Source organism: Chlorocebus sabaeus, chromosome 12, assembly GCF_047675955.1.
Source record: "Chlorocebus sabaeus isolate Y175 chromosome 12, mChlSab1.0.hap1, whole genome shotgun sequence".
Taxonomy (NCBI): domain Eukaryota; kingdom Metazoa; phylum Chordata; class Mammalia; order Primates; family Cercopithecidae; genus Chlorocebus; species Chlorocebus sabaeus.
The window spans coordinates 80,170,610-80,192,677 of NC_132915.1; the positions used below are offsets into that span (position 1 = coordinate 80,170,610).

General features: G+C 43.3%; 1 protein-coding gene and 1 long non-coding RNA gene across 2 annotated transcripts in view; one reads left to right on the plus strand and one right to left on the minus strand.

Moving 5' to 3' along the window:
* Nucleotides 1–3,658: 3,658 nt before the first annotated feature.
* On the minus strand, nt 3,659–16,806 carry TXN (thioredoxin). The gene is made up of 5 exons (XM_007968459.3): nt 16,287–16,806; nt 11,323–11,427; nt 10,787–10,846; nt 4,487–4,552; nt 3,659–3,862 (listed from the first exon to the last, which is right to left on the minus strand). Exons 1-5 carry the CDS (start codon nt 16,308–16,310, stop codon nt 3,800–3,802), a joined length of 318 nt encoding a protein of 105 aa, XP_007966650.1. The 5' UTR covers nt 16,311–16,806; the 3' UTR covers nt 3,659–3,799.
* LOC119618816 (uncharacterized) overlaps nt 16,756–22,068 on the plus strand; it is a 49,124-nt gene continuing 43,811 nt past the window's right edge. The window contains exon 1 of the long non-coding RNA XR_005235185.2: nt 16,756–16,860. This is a non-coding gene — a long non-coding RNA (uncharacterized lncRNA). The remainder of the gene's footprint in view (nt 16,861–22,068) is intronic.

The window sequence follows — 22,068 nt, forward strand, 5'->3', positions numbered from 1 at the left end:
AGTCAGGAGGTGACTGGAATTTTTGCTTGCCACCCCACCTAAGGCCCCTTCCAAACCACTTCTTGCAAAATCTCCTACTCCTTTGAAACTCATTCATTAAGTTGTACCCACTTCCTACCTTCCTTATTGCTGCCATCTGCTATCAGCCTCACTCACTAAAGATGGTTCACCTCATAGACTTTTCTTTCCATCTCTATGCCCATTTTCTTTCCCTGAAACCCATGTATGCTCCTGGCCTCAAATCCTTGACCTGCTGAGTTCCAATATTCCTCTATCCCACTTCACCATCTTCTCATGGTCACCCTAGTCTTTGTCTTCCCTGGAAATTTATTTCTCAAACCTGTTTTTAAATCTTGCTCTGCTCATCACCTCCTATCCTCTTAAAGTTTGCTTGCTCAGTCACTCCCACTGCCACCTTTCTTTGACCTTGTCAAGACCTCTAATCCTCACCCCTTTCTCTCTGGCTTACCAGCCTCTTCTTGGCTTTTCCTCTCTACTTCTCCAGCCTTGATTCTATACTGCATCAGTATAATCAATCCCTCAAAAGTACTGTCAGCTTCTCTGCATCCCTACTCGCTACTGGACTCAACTACCAAGACCCAATCCTGCTCCAGCTTCAACTCTCCACCTTTGGTTGCCTGTACACACAGCAGGTCTCTGAGGTCCTAACAAACCTCATGTGGGCACTCAACTATGCCCAGAAACCATGCTCTGCTTTGCCACTGTGAAGATAACAATTTCATACCTTCTCAAAACTGCCTGCTTGGAAAACACAAACTGTCAGATGGAAACACCATCTTCCCATCCCCAAATCGACAAGTTCTCTCCAACCTTGCACTCACTTTCATCTCACTGGTTATGGTGGAGGAAAGACATAACCAACACCAATCTCTCCCATTGTGCTCTGAATCCATTCTTTTTCTTTTTTTTTAATTACCAGCTTTATTGAGGTATAATTGACAATTGCTTATATTTAAGGTGTACAATGTAATTATTTGATATATGAATGCACTGTGTAGTAATCACATTAATTAACGTATCACCAGTTACCATTTGTGTCTGTGTGTGTGGGGGGTGGAGTGAGCATACTTAAGACCTACTCTTAGCAAATTTCAAGTAAACAATACAGTATTATTTAGTAACTATGCTGCACAGTAGCTTCCCAGAACTTATTCATTTTATAACTACAAATTTGGGCCGGGTACAGTGGTTCATGCCTGAAATCCCAGCACTTTGGGAGGCCGAGGTGGCCGGATTGTTTGACAGACATGAGAAATGTGATTTCTGTTCCCACCAAACTGGCTTCCTTCCCCATCCTTCCATAGGAATTTTGTGTTGCAATCACCAACTTCCATTTTGTTTTCTCAATCTTACCTTTCTTAGCCCCAAGGGAATTTGATAAATGACATTCCTTCCTTTTTGAAATGCTCTCTCCTCTGTTCTTCCAGGATGAAACCCTCTTCTGGTATTTCTCTTTCCCCTCTGGCCATCCTTCAGTCTCCTTTGTTGGTTCCTATTCTACTTGACCTCCAAATATTGAGTCCTTCAGTCTAACTTGAGCGCTCTTCACTCTGGACTCCTCCTGGGTGATGTCATGTTTGTTTATAAGTGCCATTCTATATGACAATGTCTTTCAAATTTCTATCCCAGTCCAGACCTGTCCTTGGAGCTCTCAACTAGGTGCCCAACAGACTGCACAGCACCTTCAGTGGGATGAGCACCACAGAAGCACCCAACTCAGAAGGGTCAGAGACTGACTCCCTCACCACCACCCCTTTCTCCCTCCCATCCTCACCTCACTCATGACATCACATCATACCCCAACCACCCAGGGCTTCCGCCAGAAACCTGAGATTCACTCCTGGGTCCTCCTCTCACAAGCCCTTAAGACTGTTCCATCTCTATCACCTCCCCACTGTCCTCCTAGTCACAGCCATCATTATCTCTGATCTAGATAATTGCAAAAGCCTAACTAGGGCTGGGCACGGTGGCTCATGCCTGTAATCTCAGCACTTTGGGAGGATGAGGTGGGTAGATCACCTGAGGTCAGGAGTTCGAGACCAGCTTGGTCAACATGGTGAAACCTCATCTCTACTAAAAATACAAAAATTAACTGGGCATGGTGGTGGGTGCCTGTAATCCTAGCTACTTGGGAGGCTGAGGCAGGAGAATGGCTTGACCCTGGGAGGCGGAGGTTGCAGTGAGCCGAGATTGCGCCATTGCATTCCAACCTGGGTGACAAGAGCGAAACTCCATCTCAAAAAACAAGCTAAAAGCCTAACTGGTTTTCCAGTTTTTAGTTTCCATTTTCTATACAGGTGGCAAAATAACTCCTGTTATCAAAGCTTGTTACCCTGACTTACCCTACGATGGTTTCTCATCCCTTCTAGAACAAATAACACCTGGGCTGACCTGGCCCTGCCACTCTATCGAGCTTTATTTCATGCTCCTCTGATTATTCTACAAGTACCAAGCTCTTTCTTGACTGTCCTTGACTCCTTTGTGTCTGTCATTCTCTCTGCTGGAAAGCTGATTCCCTGGCTCTCAGCAGGCTGAAGTCCTTTTCATCCATCAGCTCTCAGCTTACAGTCACCTCACAGAACCCAGGTCCAACCACCTGATGCAAAGCAGGTTCTCCTATTATTCTCAATTACTGCACCCAGTTTTTGGTTTTGCCTTGTAGAATATACCAGTCTATTATTCACTAGTTTGTCTCAGCTTCTAGAATGTTCGCTGTATGAGGATGAGGGTGTCTTAGTCACATCTTTATTCCAAGCCTAGCATGATGCCTGGCACGCAATAGGCATTCCATTCATATTTTGAGAGATCATCTGAGTTTGGCATCCTAATTTCACATGAGGAAAGAAACTCAACTAAGGGCCCATCATTTTCCTACTTATTCAGATTGTTGCACTGAGGGCAATGTAGTAGTTAAAAGCACATATTCTGGTACCAGACTTCTTTGGTTCAAATCCCAGCTCCTCCACTGACTAGTTGTGATGCAGGGGAAATTACCACTCTTGTCTGTTTCTTTACTGGTAAACAGGGATTACAGTATCTATATCTAATAGGATTGTTGCAAAGATTACATGAATTAATAGAAAGATGATGCCTGGCTTATGATAATTCTGCTCTTCATTATTACGTAAATTCAAAAATAGTTTCTTCAACCCCCCAACCCCTTACTGTGCTTAGAACACAAGAAACAATGTTCTTTGAATGATATAACTAATAATTTCCCACAACTTTTACCACTCAGGACAGAACCTATGTCTGGCCTATACAACTAGACTTTCTCAGATACTTCGAGGAGAATCAAGATCCTTGTGGCAAAACAAACAAACAAACAAAACAATTCCTTCATGGGTGGACATCCATTTTGGTCATGCTGATCTTTTGGAGAGCGTAGAGGATTTACCTGCTAGAACAGAGAACACTATTTTCTCTGTCAAAAGTTAACAAATAACAACATACTACTTTATTACCTGCATTACCCCTAACAAGAGATTTTTGTAGCAATACATTAAGGTAGCAATAATAGTTTTTTAAATCTTAAAATAATCAGTGGCCTACAAGGTTACTAAAAAGTGATTGAGAATATAGGAAAATACATTAAACGATCATTTCGCATTTATTTTGAAAGCTATTCAGACACCAGTTTTAAAAAGTGTTAGAATTAATGTTTTATTGTGACGCAGATGGCAACTGGGTTTATGTCTTCATATTTTATATTTTTGTAAATTAAAAAAATTACAAGTTTTAAATAGCCAATGGCTGGTTATGTTTTCAGAAAACATGATTAGACTAATTCATTAATGGTGGCTTCAAGCTTTTCCTTATTGGCTCCAGAAAATTCACCCACCTGTTGAAAGAATATTGAACTGACATTAGATGTAGCATTGTAGCACTGTTTTATACATAAAATATCAGCATAGAATGAAGGAAGAATAGGGGTGGAGGGAAGAAGAGGTATAATGTTATTTAAAATAAACTTCCCTGAATAACATACAGTTCATTTAAGTTATAAACGAAGAAAAAATATCAAAGAAAAGTCAAAAGGCTTAAGTAGAAATTTTCTTTTACACAATACCTAACAACAAATGAACTGCCCAAGTCTAAGAAATGTGCTTTAAGATATAAATTGGAAACACCAATTAGAGGGATTTAGTGACTAGTTCTAGGAAAGATCGATTTTCAATTAGATGTCACCTTATGTACTTAAGCCAATGAAGAATGACATATTTAAAAATTCTTGTGCAGCACACCAACATGGCACAAGTATACATATGTCACAAACCTGCACGTTATGCACATGTACCCTAGAACTTAAAGTATAATAAAAAATAAATAAATAAATAAATAATTCTTAAAAGCAGAACTTGGCAATATGCCTCAATCTTTGAAGGGAACATCACTCCAGTGGTTTATTCACTTATACTGGGTTTCCTATTGCCCAGTTAGAGTTTTAAAGGTCAGATGTACGTACCTTTTGTCCCTTCTTAAAAAACTGGAATGTTGGCATGCATTTGACTTCACACTCTGAAGCAACATCCTGGTAGGGAAAGTAGCAGGGGAGAGGATTAAATACAAGACCGTCAGTACTGAGCTTTGACAGAAGTAATCCAAAACCAGAATCTTTTCCCTGTCATGTACCCCACATTTCAGCATGAGGATATTTTTCAGCATATGAAAATTAATATAATGAATATAATTGCAGTACAAAAGCCAAACCGGTTATGTTCTCAATGAAAAAGTTTTATTAGTATTTACTTCCTTTGATGGGCACATCAACAGGCAGAATGTTCAGAATGTTACTAGCATCAGATACTCCAGCAATCCAATATGTTGTTTAATCCAATCAAATTCTCAACTATTTTCAGTATCATACAAAGAAGCGACAAAACATTCTGCTACAATTGGACTCAGTATTATAATCTTAACTATTCCTTAGAACTAGTACCTCTTGTTTCTTGCTCATAATTTTTCCAGTTTTATTATGAAGGCCAAGTACACAGAATGATTATATAAGGTCTAAAGTCTAAAAAAATAAAAAGCAATTGTTCAAGAACAAAATCATAGTAATCTAAAGGAAAACCCCACACTGGGTTTACTGATTATTATTTTTGAGACAGGGTCTGGCTCTGTCACCCAGGCTGGATGGAATGCAGGGGCACAATCTCAACTCACTGCAACCTTCACTTCCCAGACTCAAGCCATCCTCCCTCCTCAGCTTCCCCAGTAGTCGGGACTACAGGCACATGCCACCAACCTGGCTAATCTCTGTGTGTGTGTGTGTATATTTTTTTTTTGTAGAGACAAGGTCTCTCCATGTTGCCCAGGCTGGTCTCAAACTCATGAACTCAAGTGATCTGCCTTCCTCAGGCTCCCAAAGTGCTGGGATTACAGGTGTGAGCCACCACGCCCAGCCTCCTGCCTATTTTCAATTAAAAATTGATATGTGAGGCCAAGGCCAGTGGACTACCTGAGGCCAGGAGTTCGAGACTAGCCTGGCTAACATGGAGAAACCCCATCTCTACTAAAAATACAAAAATTAGCCAAGCGTGGTGGTGCACGTCTGTCATCCCAGCTACTTAGGAGGCTGAGACAGGACAACTGCTTGAACCTGGGAGGTGGAGGTTGCAGTGAGCTGAGATCACGCTACTGTACTCCAGCCTGGGCGAAAGAATGAGACTCTATCTCGGGAGGAAAAATAAAAAGACTTTGTGGATTCTCAAACCTTGCTGCAGTATCAGAATCACCTGAGGGGTACTACAAGTTTCCCTATCAACCCCCATCTTAAACCATTACAGTTAAGATCGAGCTTCAGGTGACTCTGACGCTCTAACCTTTGAAAGCCATCCTACTTAGAAAATCCACAAATTCCTAACATTGCAAATTGGGCTAGTTGATTCATATTTTCTCCTCTCCTAGAAGTGGCTCTTGCTACAGCTAAAGATTTTTCTGCAGCTCAAAGGTAATTGAAGTAACAGACATTCCTCAACTGTGGAATGCTAAATGAGAATTCTTGTAATACCCCACGCTCAACACATTGTTCATGCTGTAAGAGGGCAAGGTTTGGAGGACAATACCATGAAACTGGTTTGGTTTGGAACCCAATAGGGATTGAAAATGTCAGCCAGACACTCAAAAGAGGACTGGGAAAGAAATACAGAACTACTCAGCAACTAAGCAGCAAAAGCTATACAGGACAGGAGGCGAGCAGGCAGGACTGTTGAGAACCAAATCATGGAAACCAACTCTCAAGGGGAAGAAAGGCCAGCTACAAACACTATGACGACCTCTAGGATGGTGGTTGGCACTACTGTTGAGGAGTTCTTTCTAGGTAATCTTTCTTTTAACGCTGGACACCTGCTGAGAATGAAAGTACAGGTTCCAGTAAGAGGCACAAGGACAGTAAAGGCTGGAATAAAAATGGCGAGTATTTATTGAATGCATACTATTGAAAACTCACTCAAAGTAAGGGTCAGAGGGAGGTCACCATTTATAAAATAAGTATCATAACCCTGTTGGCTGTCAGAGAAATAAGGTTGGTCTCTCATTTTCAAAAGGGCTACTGCTGATACTTAAGATTCTGCGTCTATGGAGGCAAAGTTAAAGTTCCCCAGTTTGTCAGAGGGTCACTTCAAGGTTTTAAAAGACACTTTCAGGCCAGGCACGGTGGCTCATGCCTGTAATCCCAGCTCTTTGGGAGGCCAAAATGGGTGGATCACTTGAGGTAAGGAGTTCGAGAACAGCCTGGCCAGCAAAGTGAAACCCCGTCTCTACTAAAAACATGAAATTTAGCCCGGTGTGGTGGCAGACGCGCATGTAGTCCCAGCTACTTGGGAGGCTGAGGTAGGAGAATTGCTTGAACCCGGGAGGTGGAGGTTGCAGTGAGCAGAGATGGCACCACTGCACTCCAGCCTGGGTGACAGAGTGAGACTCTGTCTCAAAAAAGAAAAAAGATACTTTCAGGGTGATGAGAGTGCCCCAAGCAGACATGAAGGAGGAGCTGTGTCATACAGAAGTCCTTGAGAGCTTTGCACACCTATAGTAATGCACCATTTAACATTTGGTCAATGACCAAATGTAATGCACCAATTAACATTAGGTCGATGACAGACTGCATATATGTGGTGGTCCCATAAGATTATAATAAAGTTGAAAAATTCCTCTCACCTAGTGATGGGTTAATGTCATAGCCCATTGCATTAGCTGGTGCAAACAAATCTGTGCTGCAATTACATAAAAAGTATACCACTACAGACTGCTTTATCTATGGAGGAGACATTCTTTTGTTCCTTTACTTTCTTTTTTTTTTCTTTTTTGAGATGGAGTTTCGCTCTTGTTGCCCAGGCTGGAGTGCAATGGCGTGATCTCGGCTCTCCACAACTTCCGTCCCCTGGGTTCAAGCCATTCTCTTGCCTCAGCCACTCAAGTAGCTGGGATTACAGTCATGCACCACCACGCCCGGCTAATTTTGTATTTTTTTTTAGTAGAGACAGGGTTCCTCCAATGTCGGTCAGGCTAGTCCCGAGCTTCCGACCTCAGGTGATCCGCCCACCTCCGCCTCCCAAAGTGCTAGGATTATAGGAGTGAGCCACCACGCCTGGCCATTGTTCCTTTACTTTCTTAACAACCTTGCCTTCACTTAAAAAAGCATATCACTACAATTATGTACAGTATATACTACTTGATACTAAACAGCCAGGTTACTGGTTTTTGTATTTACTATACTTTCATCATTAATTTAGAGTGTATTCCTACTTATTTTTTTAAGAAGAAAGTTCCTATGAAACAGCCTCAGGCAAGTCCTTCAGGAAGCATTCCAGGAGAAGGCACTGTTATCATAGGAGATGAAAGGTCCATGCATATTACTGTCCCTGAAGACCTTTCCATGAGACAAGCTGTGGGGATGGGAGACAGTGATACTGATGATCCTGACCGTGTTGGTCTAGGCTAATGTATGTGTTTGAATCTTAGTTTTTAACAAAAAGTTTAAAGTCTTTTTTAAAAAAGCTTATAGACTAAGGATATAAATAAAATATTTTTGTAGAGCTGTACAATGCATTCGTGTTTTAAGCTAAGTGTTACTAGAAGAGTTAGAGTTAAAAAATAAAAAACTTATAAAGTAAAAAAGTTATAATAAATGTACTGCTGCAAAAAGAAATTTTAAAAATAAAATCTGTAAGCATAGTGTTTATAATGTCTATAGGTTCTAGGCCTTCACATTCACTCACCACCCACTCACTGACTCACCCAGAGCACCTCTCAGTCCTGCAAGTCCCGTTTATGGCAAGTACCTTATACAGGCATACCATTTTTTAATGTTCTATATATTTTCACCATATCTTTTCTAGGTTTAGATACACAAATACTTACTGTTGTGTTATAACTGCCTACAGTATTCAGTACAGTAACATGCCTTACATGTTTGTGGCCTAGGAGTAATAGGCTTTACCACGTAGCCTACGTGTACAGGAGGCTATGCCATCTAGGTTGTGTAAGTACACTCTATGTGTGCACAACCAAATTGCCTAACATTTCTCAGAAGGTATCCTCATCAAGTGACGCATGACTGTACTTCCCAAAGGCAGTAAGAACACCTGTCCTCAGTACAGTATGGTGCATTGCCCTGCCTCAAGAGGCTGACTTCACCTTCTGTGCTGCAGTCCCATTACCTGTTCAATGAGGGTGCTAATAAAAAATATTCTTATAGTTATTGTGAGGATTAAATGACATAGGGCATGCAAAGGGCTTATCATGGCATCTAGCACCTATTTACTTTCACATAAAAATCAAGGCTGGGCGTGGTGGCTCATGCCTGTAATCCCAGCATTTTGGGAGGCCAAGGTGGGTGGATCACCTGAAGTCAGGAGTTTGAGACCAGCCTGACCAACATGGTGAAACCGTCTCTACTAAAAATACAAAATTAGCCAGGCATGGTGGTGCATGCCTGTAATCCCAGCTACCCAGGAGGCTGAGGCAGGGAATTGTTTGAACCCGAGAGGCGGAAGTTGCAGTGAGCCGAGATCACGCCACTGCACTCCAGTCCAGGTGACAGAGCGAGAGTTATTATAACTGTTATTCTCAAATGTTAGTCTCAAAAAAAAAAAAACAAAAAAACAAGTTGTTATCTGATAGGATCAGTGGCAGTTAGAATTTCTCTACTCCAGGTGCAATTTTCCCCTAGCTAAATTGACCTTAATAGAAGAAATAAGACTAAGTTTGATTAAAACAAGGAACAAGGATTTTTTTTTTTCCTCCCACAAAAGTGCAATTATGCTCTTTTTTAAAAAAAAAAAACTCTGGGACACATCTAGAACAGTAACTTAACAACCATACCACATTCATCATTCATTCTACACCTATACTAAATGCAAGGCAGGTGTGCTAGGTGAAGGGGAAACCAAGGTGAATAAAGACAGGGTCCCACCCTGATCCTAGGAATTTACTGAGACTAATGGTAAAGGACAGACATAGAGATCATTATAATTGCCAAGATTCACTGAGTACTTAGGGCACACAAGGGGGTAAGTGGAGAAGGGGTGAAGCTCATGACAAGGAGTTAGGTAGGAAAGAAAAGGTCAGACCAGAGGGAGGAGACAGCACAAGCCAAGGCAGGGGTTGCCCAAGGCACAGAGTCAAAATTTGGCTGAGAATATGCAATCTGGGGTTGCTGCGCCCTCCCATGTTTAGAGAGCACTGCCATATGCCTGTTTTAAGTGACCCTTCAGCCTTTACTGGACATTCCATGTTTGCTCAATGAATAAGCAACCTTGGGTGATTGATGTGACAGGTCTTAAGGCTCAAGGAAGAGGAGTGACTGGCCTAAAAGCAGAAGCCAGTAAGCCAGGACTGGAAGCCAGGTCCAGTGCCTCCGTTGCCACACTGTAACCCTCCCCCATCGCCTTTCCTTCTCCACTGGGGCTAAGTGAAAATGCTCACTTATCTGCAAAGGGCCCCGAAGTGATACCTCTTCAACAGGCTCTCCTAGGTCAGCGGTCATGTGCTAAGCACCGGATCTATACCCACCATAAGACAGAGCATCCTGCTTAAGGTCAAGAGCTGAGAAGCCAGACCACTTCATTTTAAATCCTAGCTCAGCCACATACTCACTGAAACTTCATGAACAACCTGTGTTTCAGTTTTCTCATCTATAAAATGGGGATGATAACAGCACTCAGGATTAAATGAACTGATACTTAAAAACTACCCAGAATAGTGCCTGGCATATACCTAGTGCAAAACAAGTATTCATTAAATAAAACCAAACCTGGAATTTCTTCCAAATTATTCTCTCAGGTACCTTGGTGTTTATCTGTTAAAACATTTGTGGTTTCTAATTGACTAAAATCAACCAAGACTAGAATAGGCTTGCAAATGCAGGGTCTCACGCTACTGCAAGTTCACGAAGAGCCCTACAAGTGGTCTCACAATTTGGTGACTCCATCAAGCCTATGGATGTAATGATCATAGCTAAATTCAATCTCTATTTATTGAGTATCTCAGAGTGTAAAGTAGAACGTAGGGTTTTAGAAAGGTGGGTGGCCGATAAGATTCAGAAGTCTCACTGATTTATTTTTGTTTACTTTAGGATGTGATATACAGCTCCTGATAGCTAGGATTAAGCTCCTAACTTACCTGCTCTTCTGAGATAGAACTTTTTAGATAGGATTACAGTTCTAGAATTATTTGACATATTTATGGAAAAAAGCACTGTGCAATTCAGAGGAAAAGGCCAATGTGAAAAGCTCAGTAGTATCTCGTATTTCCAGCTACGTACCTGACAGTCATCCACATCTACTTCAAGGAATACCACGTTGGAATACTTTTCAGAGAGGGACTGGAAAATTTTAAATGAAAAATCCAAAAAGATTTAGAACTAGGTAATGGCAATCAATGTACTCAAGCTTCTTAAATGGAAACTTAATAAAAGTAGAGACTAATTAAAGATCCAAATATTTAGATCTTTGGAGACATAGCTCTAAGAGACATAAATTTTCTCTAAATCAAATTTTTCCTAGTATAAAACAGTTTGTCATATCAAACTCTGAGGCTGGGATTTCAAATAAGGCCCATGTTTCAATGTGGGAAAAAAAGAACTATTTAAGACCAAATTAACTTCTAAAATTTATTTTCAATGGGCTACATGTATCAAACCTAAATTATTTGTTATACTACTGCTTCTAGACCAATGATCCAGCCAAAGAAACCCCCCCACCAAAACCAAAATCCTTTAACTGTCTTTCTTTCCTAACTTTGTGACCACCAACCCATAAACACAAATCTCTTACAAAGTAGACATTGTTTAATACTCACATGAAAGAAAGGCTTGATCATTTTGCAAGGCCCACACCACGTGGCTGAGAAGTCAACTACTACAAGTTTATCACCTGCGGTGTTCAAGGCTTCCTGAAAAGCAGCCTAACAGCAAAAAAAGCTTATATTAAATAAATAAATATTAAACCTTCAAAAGAAAGACTCGACACAATCACACAAAGTACATTTTGGAGGACCTCCTTTCAGGACCTACTTTTTAGCCCAAAAAAAAAAAAAAAAAAAAAAAAAAAAAGGCCCAAACAAGCCAAATAAAACTCCGTTTGAAGAAATTCTATATATTGTTGATAGTGTTACTTGATAAGATGAAACAAGATATAATGTGTAGAGCATACTGATATTCATGTCTTCATGACTATTTTATAAAATATTGTGAACTGGCTAATTTCTCTTTCCACCAAACAAAAGGAAAATAAAAATAGATATTTATACTAAAAATGTTTTCATGTCAAGGCTAGGCATATGGTAGACATTCACTAAACACTTACGGATTATGAAGGGGTCACCTGAAGTCACAAAGACATAGGATTTTGCAATTGAGACATCACAAGCTACTTAAAAAAAAAAGTTGGCTGGGCATGGTGGCTTATGCCTGTAATCTCAGCACTTTGGGAGGCCTAGTGAACTTCTGATCACTAGGTCAGAAGTTCGAGACCAGCCTGGCCAATATGGTGAAACCCTGTCTCTACTAAAAATACAAAAAAAACTAGCTGGGTGTGGTGGCTCATGCCTGTAGTCCCAGCCACTCAGGAGGCTGAGGCAGGAGAATAGCTTGAACCCAGAAGGTGGAGGTTGCAGTGAGTCAAGATTGTGCCACTGCACTCCATCCTGGGCATTTGACTTTTGATTAAACTCATTTGTCTGTGGTAGACCATATGAAAATCTAAAATTTTTTGATAAGTCAAGGAAACTAACCTTCCCCAAACCTCAACACTCAGACATCACTGTTGACATAAGCATAATGGGGTTTCCAGAGTTGAGATCACACGTTTACCAACATTTGATTTTTGCCCTTTATTTTAAAACTATACCCTCATCATTCATTAAATGAAAATTTTAGTTCCTCATGAAGGAAATTTTTCTTAGATATTGTTTTTCATAAGGAATGCCTGTTAAATAAAATTTAGTAGAAATGATGAAGAAATCTCTTACCAGTAACTTCCCTGAATTATTTACTATCTAGATACTGTAACCCTGGGAACCGAATATTCTAGTTACCAAGGACTCATTTTTGTTTTGTTTTATTTTTGAGACAGAGTTTCACTTGTTGCCCAGGCTAGAGTGCAAAGGCCTGATCTCAGCTCACCTCTGCCCTGGGGGTTCAAGTGATTCTCATGCCTCAGCCTCCCGAGTAGTTGGGATTACAAGCCTCCGCCACCAGGTCCAGCTAATTTTTGTATTTTTAGTAGAGATGGGGTTTTGCCATGTTGACCAGGCTGGTCTTGAACTCCTGACCTGAAGTGATCCATCCGCCTTGGCCTCCCCAAAACAAAGGACTCATTTTAACCACAATTAGTCTGTTAGTGCTGACCAAACCCAAAAACCAAACCAGAGCAATTAAGATAAATCAAAACATAAACATCTATTATCTGAAGTCTAGGTTTTCTTCAAGGAAACAACGCTGGTCAAATAGGTTTAATAAAAAATGAACATTTCCCGCCCCTCGCCACCACAAGAGGTCCTGTAAAGAAAGAAATCAAATAAATAAAACACCATAAGATAAAAAACCAAATAAACAAGAAAACACTAAAGTGACCTCAGGTAGTAATAGTTACTTCTCTAGATTTCTAATTTCTACCTCATGTTTTTGGGAAATTCACAATTGGTGTTCCTCAGAAAGGTAGGACAACACTTCCATAAATTTTTTAGTTATGCAAATTCCTCAACCCCACCCCTAGAGATGGAGACATGGGGAGGGCTGCAGCAAGGTACATTAGAAGTATAGCAATTGTTTTTCCAAATCATCACTGTTCCAGATCCATTTCATTCAAAGCCTTCCCTAATGTGATTTTCAAGAAAGTTAAACCAAGCATCATTTACTGCAAGATCCAGGTGAGACAGGAAAAAAGGTCAAGAAATGCCAACGTCTGGAATAGACATTTTTGTTTTTTTAACATGATTGACCCTCATTGAAAACTTGAGATTACTTTCAAGAGGGAAGGTATTTCAAACATACTCAAGGCTTTTCCAAAACAGTTCTGAATCAAATTTAAACACAAGTACCTAAAATTCTGAAAAGAGGCATGCAACAATAACTTTTAGCCTAAATGAACATGAGTTACACCCCAGGTATGTGCAGGCTTCACGTACAAACTCTCTTCTGATACTTCCAAACGGGTATCAGCTTGAAAATTATTAAAGAGTATATTACTAAGAAGAAATCACAATTTCTAGCTCACAGAAACTAACAGTTACTATTAATAAATGTCTCCATCACTGACACCAATAATCTGGGGGAAGCAAAACAATGTAGTTGGGGTAAATAGGAGCAGAGTCTAAGATCTCTTTGCCTAAACATACCTACTCTGAAGGCAGTAAGTGTGAGTGGTTTCTGAAGTATTTAGCCAAGTGCCTTGTGGATGGGAGTTGAATAAATGGTAGGTGTCATTCTTCTTCTTTTTTTTTTTTTAAAGTGTTCATTTCTTCCTCATCACATTTACAATCAATTATTCCATTCCTCTCTGAAATAGATCCCAGTTGGCCCTAACGTACTAACAGACTACCTCAGAAACAGAATTGTTCTCAATGACCAATGATGCCAATTTAGCCCATTAGGATGAAAACGTAAGATGTATTCAACATTTACAAATAACAAATTACAAATATACAACATTTAAAAAAATAACAGGCTGGGCGCGGTGGCTAACACCTGTAATCCTAGCACTTTGGGAAGCCGAGGTTGGTGGATCACCTTAAGTCAGGAGTTCGAGACAAACCTGACCAATATTGTGAAACCCCGTCTCTACTAAAAATACAAAATTACCGGGCATGGCGGCGCATGCCTGTAATCCCAGCTACTCAAGAGGCTGAGGCAAGAGAATCGCTTGAACTCAGGAGGTGGAGGTTGCAGTGGGCCAAGATCAAGCCACTGCACTCCAGCCAGGGCAACAAGAGCAAAACTCCGTCTCAAAAAACAAACTAACAAATAACAATCAAATTAATGTAACTTTCGATCAATGACTTTGGATTGTTACTTTGAGGATTGATTATCAGGGCCTGTGGGCCCCAGGCTGTAGTGCTTTTTTTAAAGTTCCTGTCACTCTTGTACACCTTTGTCACTGGTAGAAGAGGAAGGTGCCACCATGCTCTGACAACTGGGAGGACTAAACTGTGCTCCAGAAATCCTAATCAACTTTCTGTTTGTAGTAGCTGGATATTGTGACAACTAACATAGACCACTCAAAGGTCTTCTGGCTCCGTGGAGGGGGTTCTCAGCAGTTCGGTTATACTGAGGTTGCCAGACCCTGGAGAACAGAATCCCAGCCCCACTCCCTTCCCCAGGAATGGACTAAAATTTGTCACACAATAGGTGCTTGGAAAAAAGTATATGAAAGACAATTCACTACTAAGGATCTTTTCAACACATGAGGGCTGCTAAAATGAGAATCCCACTAAGAAAATACTGATTAAGAGGAAGATAAAAATACTGAGAGTCAATAACAATCAAAGGAACAAAAGGATCGGGGACACATTGCAGACACACTTCTGTTTCCGAAGCCCACCCGGCACCAAACAGGTCAGGGCATCCAAGGCGGGCGAGGACCCGCCCTCCCTTGCTTCCCGCGTGTGGGGAGGAGTAATCGCAGGGTAGGCGCTGGCGAGGGGTCTTCTACCGTTCGGGCAGTATCAATTTCCTCCACTCACTTTTCTGACGCTGCATTTAACAAATATTTCTGGAATGGCTACATTAGACACTGCGTGTTAGGCTCTGGGTTTCCCAGTCTAGAAGGTTTTAGGCTTGCAATAACTTTCAAACATGGGAAGTCTGTTTTGCCTTGGGCATTTTTAAGAGGACAAAACATCGATCGGGATACCGATAGGTCGACGAGCAGGCAGCAGGGCGCGGCTGCACCCAGGAGGAACCCTGGCTCCAGCAAAACCCACCGACTGAGGATGAATCACTGACGGGCAGGGCAGCCGAGGCCCCCGGGCCCAACCTTGGGGACTGAGTCATTCCAAAGCCACTGCTGCCGGAAACACGCCCTGAGCCACAGGAGTCCCGTGGGCGCGGCCCAGACCTCACTTCCTCGCGGTCACCTGGGGCCCTCTGGCCTCCTGGCCAGACCTGCACGTGCCAGGGGGTCTCCAGCCGCAATCCGCCTCCTTAGTGCGGATACAGCACGCGTCACCTTTGGGGCCGGGAATGGGTGGAAGCAGCCGGGGGTCTCCGGCCTAGACCAGCTCCCAAGGGAGATCACTACCCCCGCTGCGGGTGGATCACTTCGCATACGGAAAGGCAGCGGCGGCCAGCGACCCGTGCCTTCTGCAAGGGGCCCTCTCTATCCCTGCCTAGGGCCTGAATCTGGATACCGAAGGGGGCCAAGGGCGGACCCCTTCTATTCCCTCACCTTCCTCCAGTCGGGGCTGCCAGGACGGGAGGGTGCAGGAAGGGCAGCATGGGGGCTCCTCACGCTGTCCGCGCTCTCACATCTCCCGGGCGCTCCCCGCGTGCGTGCAACCCCCCCGGGGCACAGGGTGCGGGCAACGCTGGATACCGCCACTCCGCCCTCCAGGGGACCCTGGTCCCTCTCTTCTCTTCCGCCAGGGCAGGCTCCACCGCCTTGGGCGCGCCCAGGCCGCTGCTTCCCTCAGTCCCAGGCCGAGACGCCGCGTCCCTTTCCCCCGGCGATGCAGAGGGGCGGCCTCCGCATCTCCCGCCACCGCCTTCCCCAGCTACAGAGGCCGCCCGCGGCGCCGGCGCCCTGGCCTTCCCCGGGAGCGCGTACCTTGCTCTCGATCTGCTTCACCATCTTTGCTGCTGGGGTCTGAGGAGCAGCTGCAAGGACCGATGGAAACGGATCCAAAGTACCAGACCGAGCTTGAAGAGTCGCCGCTTGCTCTCCCTTTATAAACGGGCACGCCCGGCGTGCGTGTGGCGGGGGCGCGCGCGCCCGCCCGGACCTCCGTGCCCGTCGCTGCGCCCCGGCCACGCCCCGCCCCTGGAGCCTGCGAGCCGGGATCGGGGCGGGGCTGGCGCAAGCGTGGGGCGGAGCTCCAGGGCCTCGGCTCCTGCGCCTCCAAGCCCAGCTCGCGCCCCAGCTGAAAGTGGGGATCAGCGCTGCGCGTGACGGTGGGAGGCGAGGAGACGGACAGTCACCCCCAGAGACACAAGGTCCTTTCCAGGTCACCTGGGGATGCGTCCGCCGCTCCTAAATCGAACGCGCCCACGCTTGAGATGGGGACAGTCCTGGGACCGCCCAGGCAGGGCTGGATTCCTCGAAAAGTCCCGCCACGCCCCGGCCACCCCCAGCCCCGTGAACCTCACAAAGTGCTGAGTAACGGTGACCAGGAAGTTTCTCGGTGTGTACGTCCTTGCTTCCTCTCCAGAATTTACCGTGACCGTTTTCTTCTCTAACCTCCTTCTGTTCTTTCATTTTCACTGCTGAACCCGTTGCTCCAGCTTGACACAGCGGTTTAGTGAGGTAGAAACGACCGGGGGACTGGTTGGGCTCTTGACCATCAGACAGCTGCGTGTGAGACGGAAGTGCCGCCGGATTGAGCTCTGCAACTTAGTTACGCAGTTGTGACCCTAGAAAGGTCCTGACCTCGTAAAGTCTCAGTGTTCCTTCTGTAGAACGCGAATCATGATGGTCTCAATCTCACGGTGGTGTTATTTTGAGGGTTAATAGTGCTTGCAAAGTGATCAGGACCGTGCTTGGCACATAGTAAACACTCCATAGATAGTTCTTATTCGGTGTCTTGCGAGGACTGATTGGGTCTGGCCACCTTATACAGCATTTACAGTGGGACAGCACGCAAATTTGTGTGAGTTTTTTCTAACGGAGGCAGACTCCTGGAACAGAAGTCGGAGTTTGCATTGATCCAGGAATGCCTGTTGCAGGTTATGTCTGGCAGGGCTGGGGATTGTGGAAGGTGGGTATGTTAGCTGACCTTGTGGAGCCAGGAAGGCCTGTCAGCGGCTGAAAGTGGAGGTTGAAAAGCTGCTCACAGGAACGAGAGCTGGAAGGCTGGGAGGGCGAGTCCCAGGTCTGTATTTTCAGAGCTGAGCTGTTCCCAATGAAGCTGCAACTAGGTGTAATTGCCTAGGGGTGGTGAAATTGCTACCTGGCTGCCCCCTAGAACCCCTGGCTTCCTTCTTTTGCTCTTTCATACAGAGGAAGGGAGGAAACCAGAGGTTTTGAACCTATTGTGCAAAGTTTCTAGGGGGCTGAGGAGCATGGAGCATGAATATGGATATAGGCAAGGGACACAGACAGCTCTAGAGGGAGGGAAGACAGACTGCCCTGAATGCAGCAACGTTCCCAAAGAGAGGGAGGTTATTGGGGCAGAGAGGAAGGAGCTATATGGAGCACCCATAGCAGAATCTATAACCTGCTTTTCTGCTGCTGGGTTTTCCGTTCAGCTGCATCCTAGCTTCCTGGCCTTTATCTGTTTGTTGGTGAATTTGCATAGGTGATGACAACAAATCATTGAGTTACAGGAAGGGGCAATGCAGGCCATCCTCAATGTTCAGTGACTCAGTGAAGGAGGTACTCCCTCTCCCTAACCTCCACAGAACCAACGCAGAGTAGATGTGGAGGATGGTACAGTTATAAGGAACTGGGAGGCCAGAGTATGTGTTAAGAGTCTGGACTCTGCAATTTGACTCCCTTGTCCTCATCCCTTCGTGACTGGGTAACTCTAGGCAAGTCTAAATAGCCTTTTGGTGCCTCAGTTTCCTTATCTGAGAAGGGGGCATAATAATAGCTTGTGCTATTATAAGGGTTGAGTGAACTAAAATATATGTAAAATGCTTAGAACTGTGCCTGGTGTGTAGTGAATGCTACATAAACTGTGATTATAGGCTATTAAATGAATGATGAGATCCATCTGGAATGATGGCAGAGCTAGGGTGGAAAGAGAGACAATAACGGGTGTCAGTCTTAAACGAATTAAGTAATGAAGACAGTAGTAATGAACAGTGAGCTCTGTAACATGAGCCTCAAAGGAAAAGGGCTTTTTTTCCCTGCAAGGAAGAGAGAGAAGTGGGCTGGATCTGGTCCCAAGGAGCAGGTTCCCTGCAGTTGTGGCAAGGAGGTGACGTTCTTTGAGAAGAGTGAGGTACAGGGGAATTATTTGGGACTGCCCAGAGAGGAAGGGTTCATTTGTGCAGAGAAATGTAGAGGCTCTGTGTATTGGTCAGAATTTTCAGTTGCAAGGAGAAATTCTAGCTCAAACTGACGTAAAGCAAAAAGAGAATTAGTAACTTATTACCAAGAACCCTAGGGGCCTAACAGTGTCACAGGGCACTATCTTTCTAGTTTCATTCTCAAGTAGGCACTCTATGTAAGAGTGAAGTAGGCAGCTCCAGACTTAGGTTCCTAGTAGTTTAGTATCTCTGCAGGAAGAGTGTTCCTCTTCCTTGTTCTTGTAAATGTCTGAGAGGCTGACCTTCACTTTCATGGTGGGGAAAGGGATTAGCCTTGATTGAAAGTTTGGACTAAGAGTAGGGAAAATCCAGGTGGTTACCAGAAAAAGAAGAGATTGCTGCCGGACCAGCAAAAATGATGTTTTCATGTCACCCAAAAGGGCAGAAACATGTAACAAGGGTGATGGACTGACTTCAGACCTGGGTCAGCTGAGTCCAGCCTCCACATGGGACTGGAGAACTAGGTCAGCTGTCTTTGTTTGGGTCTCAACTCAAATTTGAAGAAAATGCAGTTGTAGGATTTCTGAAACAAGTTTTCCTCACATCCCAGGTGTCTCTGAGTGGTCTTAACCCCCTAATTCATCATAGCCAGAGGTGCTCAATGATACTGCACATTCCTGGACCACACCCAGCCAGACACACAGAATCAGGTTTTTAAGGTAGGGCCTTGTAATCTGCATTTTTATTTATTTATTTTCTTTTTCTTTTTATGTTCTAGGGTACATGTGCACAACGTGCAGGTTTGTTACATGTGTATACATGTGCCATGTTGGTGTGCTGCACCCATTAATACTCGTCATTTACATTAGGTATATCTCCTAATGCTATCCCTCCCACCTCCCCCCACCCCACAACAGGCCCTGGTGTGTGATGTTCCCCTTCCTGTGTCCAAGTAATCTCATTGTTCAGTTCCCACCTATAAGTGAGAACATGCGGTGTTTGGTTTTCTGTTCTTGCGATAGTTTGCTGAGAATGATGGTTTCCAACTGCATCCATGTCCCTACAAAGGACACGAACTCATCCTTTTTTATGGCTGCATAGTATTCCATGGTGTATATGTGCCACATTTTCTTAATCCAGTCTGTCATTGAAGGACATGTGGGTTGGTTCCAGGTCTTTGCTATTGTGAATAGTGCCACAATAAACATACGTGTGCATGTGTCTTTATAGCAGCATGGTAATCTGCATTTTTAATAGCATCTCAGGTGATTGGGTACACTAAGATTTGATGAGCTTTGCCATGGGATCTTCAGAGGGAGGCCAGCATTAGTTAAGCTTCAAGACTGTGTCTAGCAAGAGAGTTGAGATGGGGACTCAAAAGAGAATGTGTTAAGTGACATAAAATCAGGAGCTCTAAGTACTACAGTAAAAAAAAAAAAAGGTGGTAGAAGGAAAAGGAACAAATTAACCTGGGTGGGACAATCATTAAATGCCAAGCCTAGAGCTGGGTGTGTCGTATCATTCCTCTCAATATCCCTTAGGAGATAGACATTATTTTTCCTATTTTACAGAGAAGGAAATTGAGATTCAAAGAGGTCACCTAGTCATATCCAGTGTTCACTAATTCTTACACTCTGTCCAAGAAGGGGAAGTATCAGCACAGTTTTCAAGCCTATCTGCATGTATTAAGTGTCCCTCATTTCACGGGTGAAAAATATCTAACATCCCTTATGCTAATGTGCTGTATGTTACATCCAATGTTAACTATTTAGATTGTAAAAATTAATTTACACATAAATATGTATCACACTTTCATTGCCAAGTATTTTAATGTAAATTTCAGATAATATAATAACCCCTGTGAATAACCTACCCTGCTCCTTATAGCCCTTAATCTGCTCCAGTGGTCACCCTCACTGCCCCCTTGAGCCCTTTCCTCATGTAGCATGGAACCATCTGGATTAGCAAGCACCACTGTATTCCCAGATATTTCTTCTAACCGCAAGTTTTGCCCCCTCAGTGTATATCATTGTATGACATACGATGCTCCATGTATGTCACGGCCAGGCAGTAAGGCAAGTGCTTCCTATTGCTGCGTCCAGATTCTTTCTCCTTCCAAAATCCCACGGATTTTTAGAAGGAAAAAAAAAATTTGTTTTCAAAAGAGAAAGGAACTTGACCTTTACACCATACCATAAAATTACTTAAAATTTACCAAGGAACTACTGGAAGAAGACATTAGAGATAATCTTTGCAACCTTGTGGTAGGCAAATATTTCTTAGGCAGAACACAGAAATCATTAGCTATAAATGAAAAAGTTAATAAATTTGGCTTCTCACACACACACACACACACAAATATGCGAGGTGATGCATATGTTAATTAGCTTGATTTAGTGATTCCACATTGTATACATATATCAAAATATGTTGTACACCATCACTATGTACACGTTTCACTTGTCAATTAAAAAATAATTTTTAAAAATGGGGGAAGCTAGTAGTCTTGCATCTCCTGTGAAGGGATATATGCTCTAGTAGGTGGATTTTACTTTATATTAAGTATTGTTACAAGTAGTTAGATAGGCATGAGTGAGGCAGGAGAGGGCTCTCCACCCACCCACTAGGAATGTCAGGTGATGGTTGGACAATTATCTCACCGCCTCTGTACAAATGATAATGTGGTAGCCTACCCAGAGCACCAGGGAGGTGATCCACAGCTGTTAACATTAAAGTGTTAAATGAATCCAGATGCCAGGGAGAAGAAACTGCCTGGGCATGTACACTAAGAGACAAAATGGCAAAATATGACATTCCAGGCAGACTCCTCTGGAAAAAGGGAAGAAAGTCTCAGATGGACATGCATATGACTTCCTAAAAACACAGTGCGTGCTCAATTCCCAAGGGTAAGGGGGCAGACACTACGCAGGCAGGCAGCCTACCCTGAGGGAAGAATCATGGGAAAGAGGCAAGCCTATAAAGTCCTGAGATCAAGTCGGATTCTTCTGAGGTGGCAAGGACGAAGTTGCTGCAGATGTGTACAGATTCGCTGCTGATAACTCAGGGTAACTTGGATCTCTTCCACTGGTAACAGAATCATCTAAAGAAAATAAAAATAAATAGAATAAATTATAAAAACTAAAAATCTCTGCTCTTTGAAAACCATTGCTTAAAAATAAATGAAAATGAATAAATAAATGTCTCCCAGTCTGTGACTGGGAGAAAGTATGCTCAATACGTACATCTAACAAAAGACCTACATTGAGAATATATAGGGGTCTGTTACAACCCGATAATGGGAAGACAACCAGTAAAAACATGGCAATGGGTTTGAACACATACTTCTTAAAAATATATATATCGAGAGGCCGAGGCAGGGGAACTGCTTGAATGCGGAAGGCGGAGGTTACAGTGAGCTG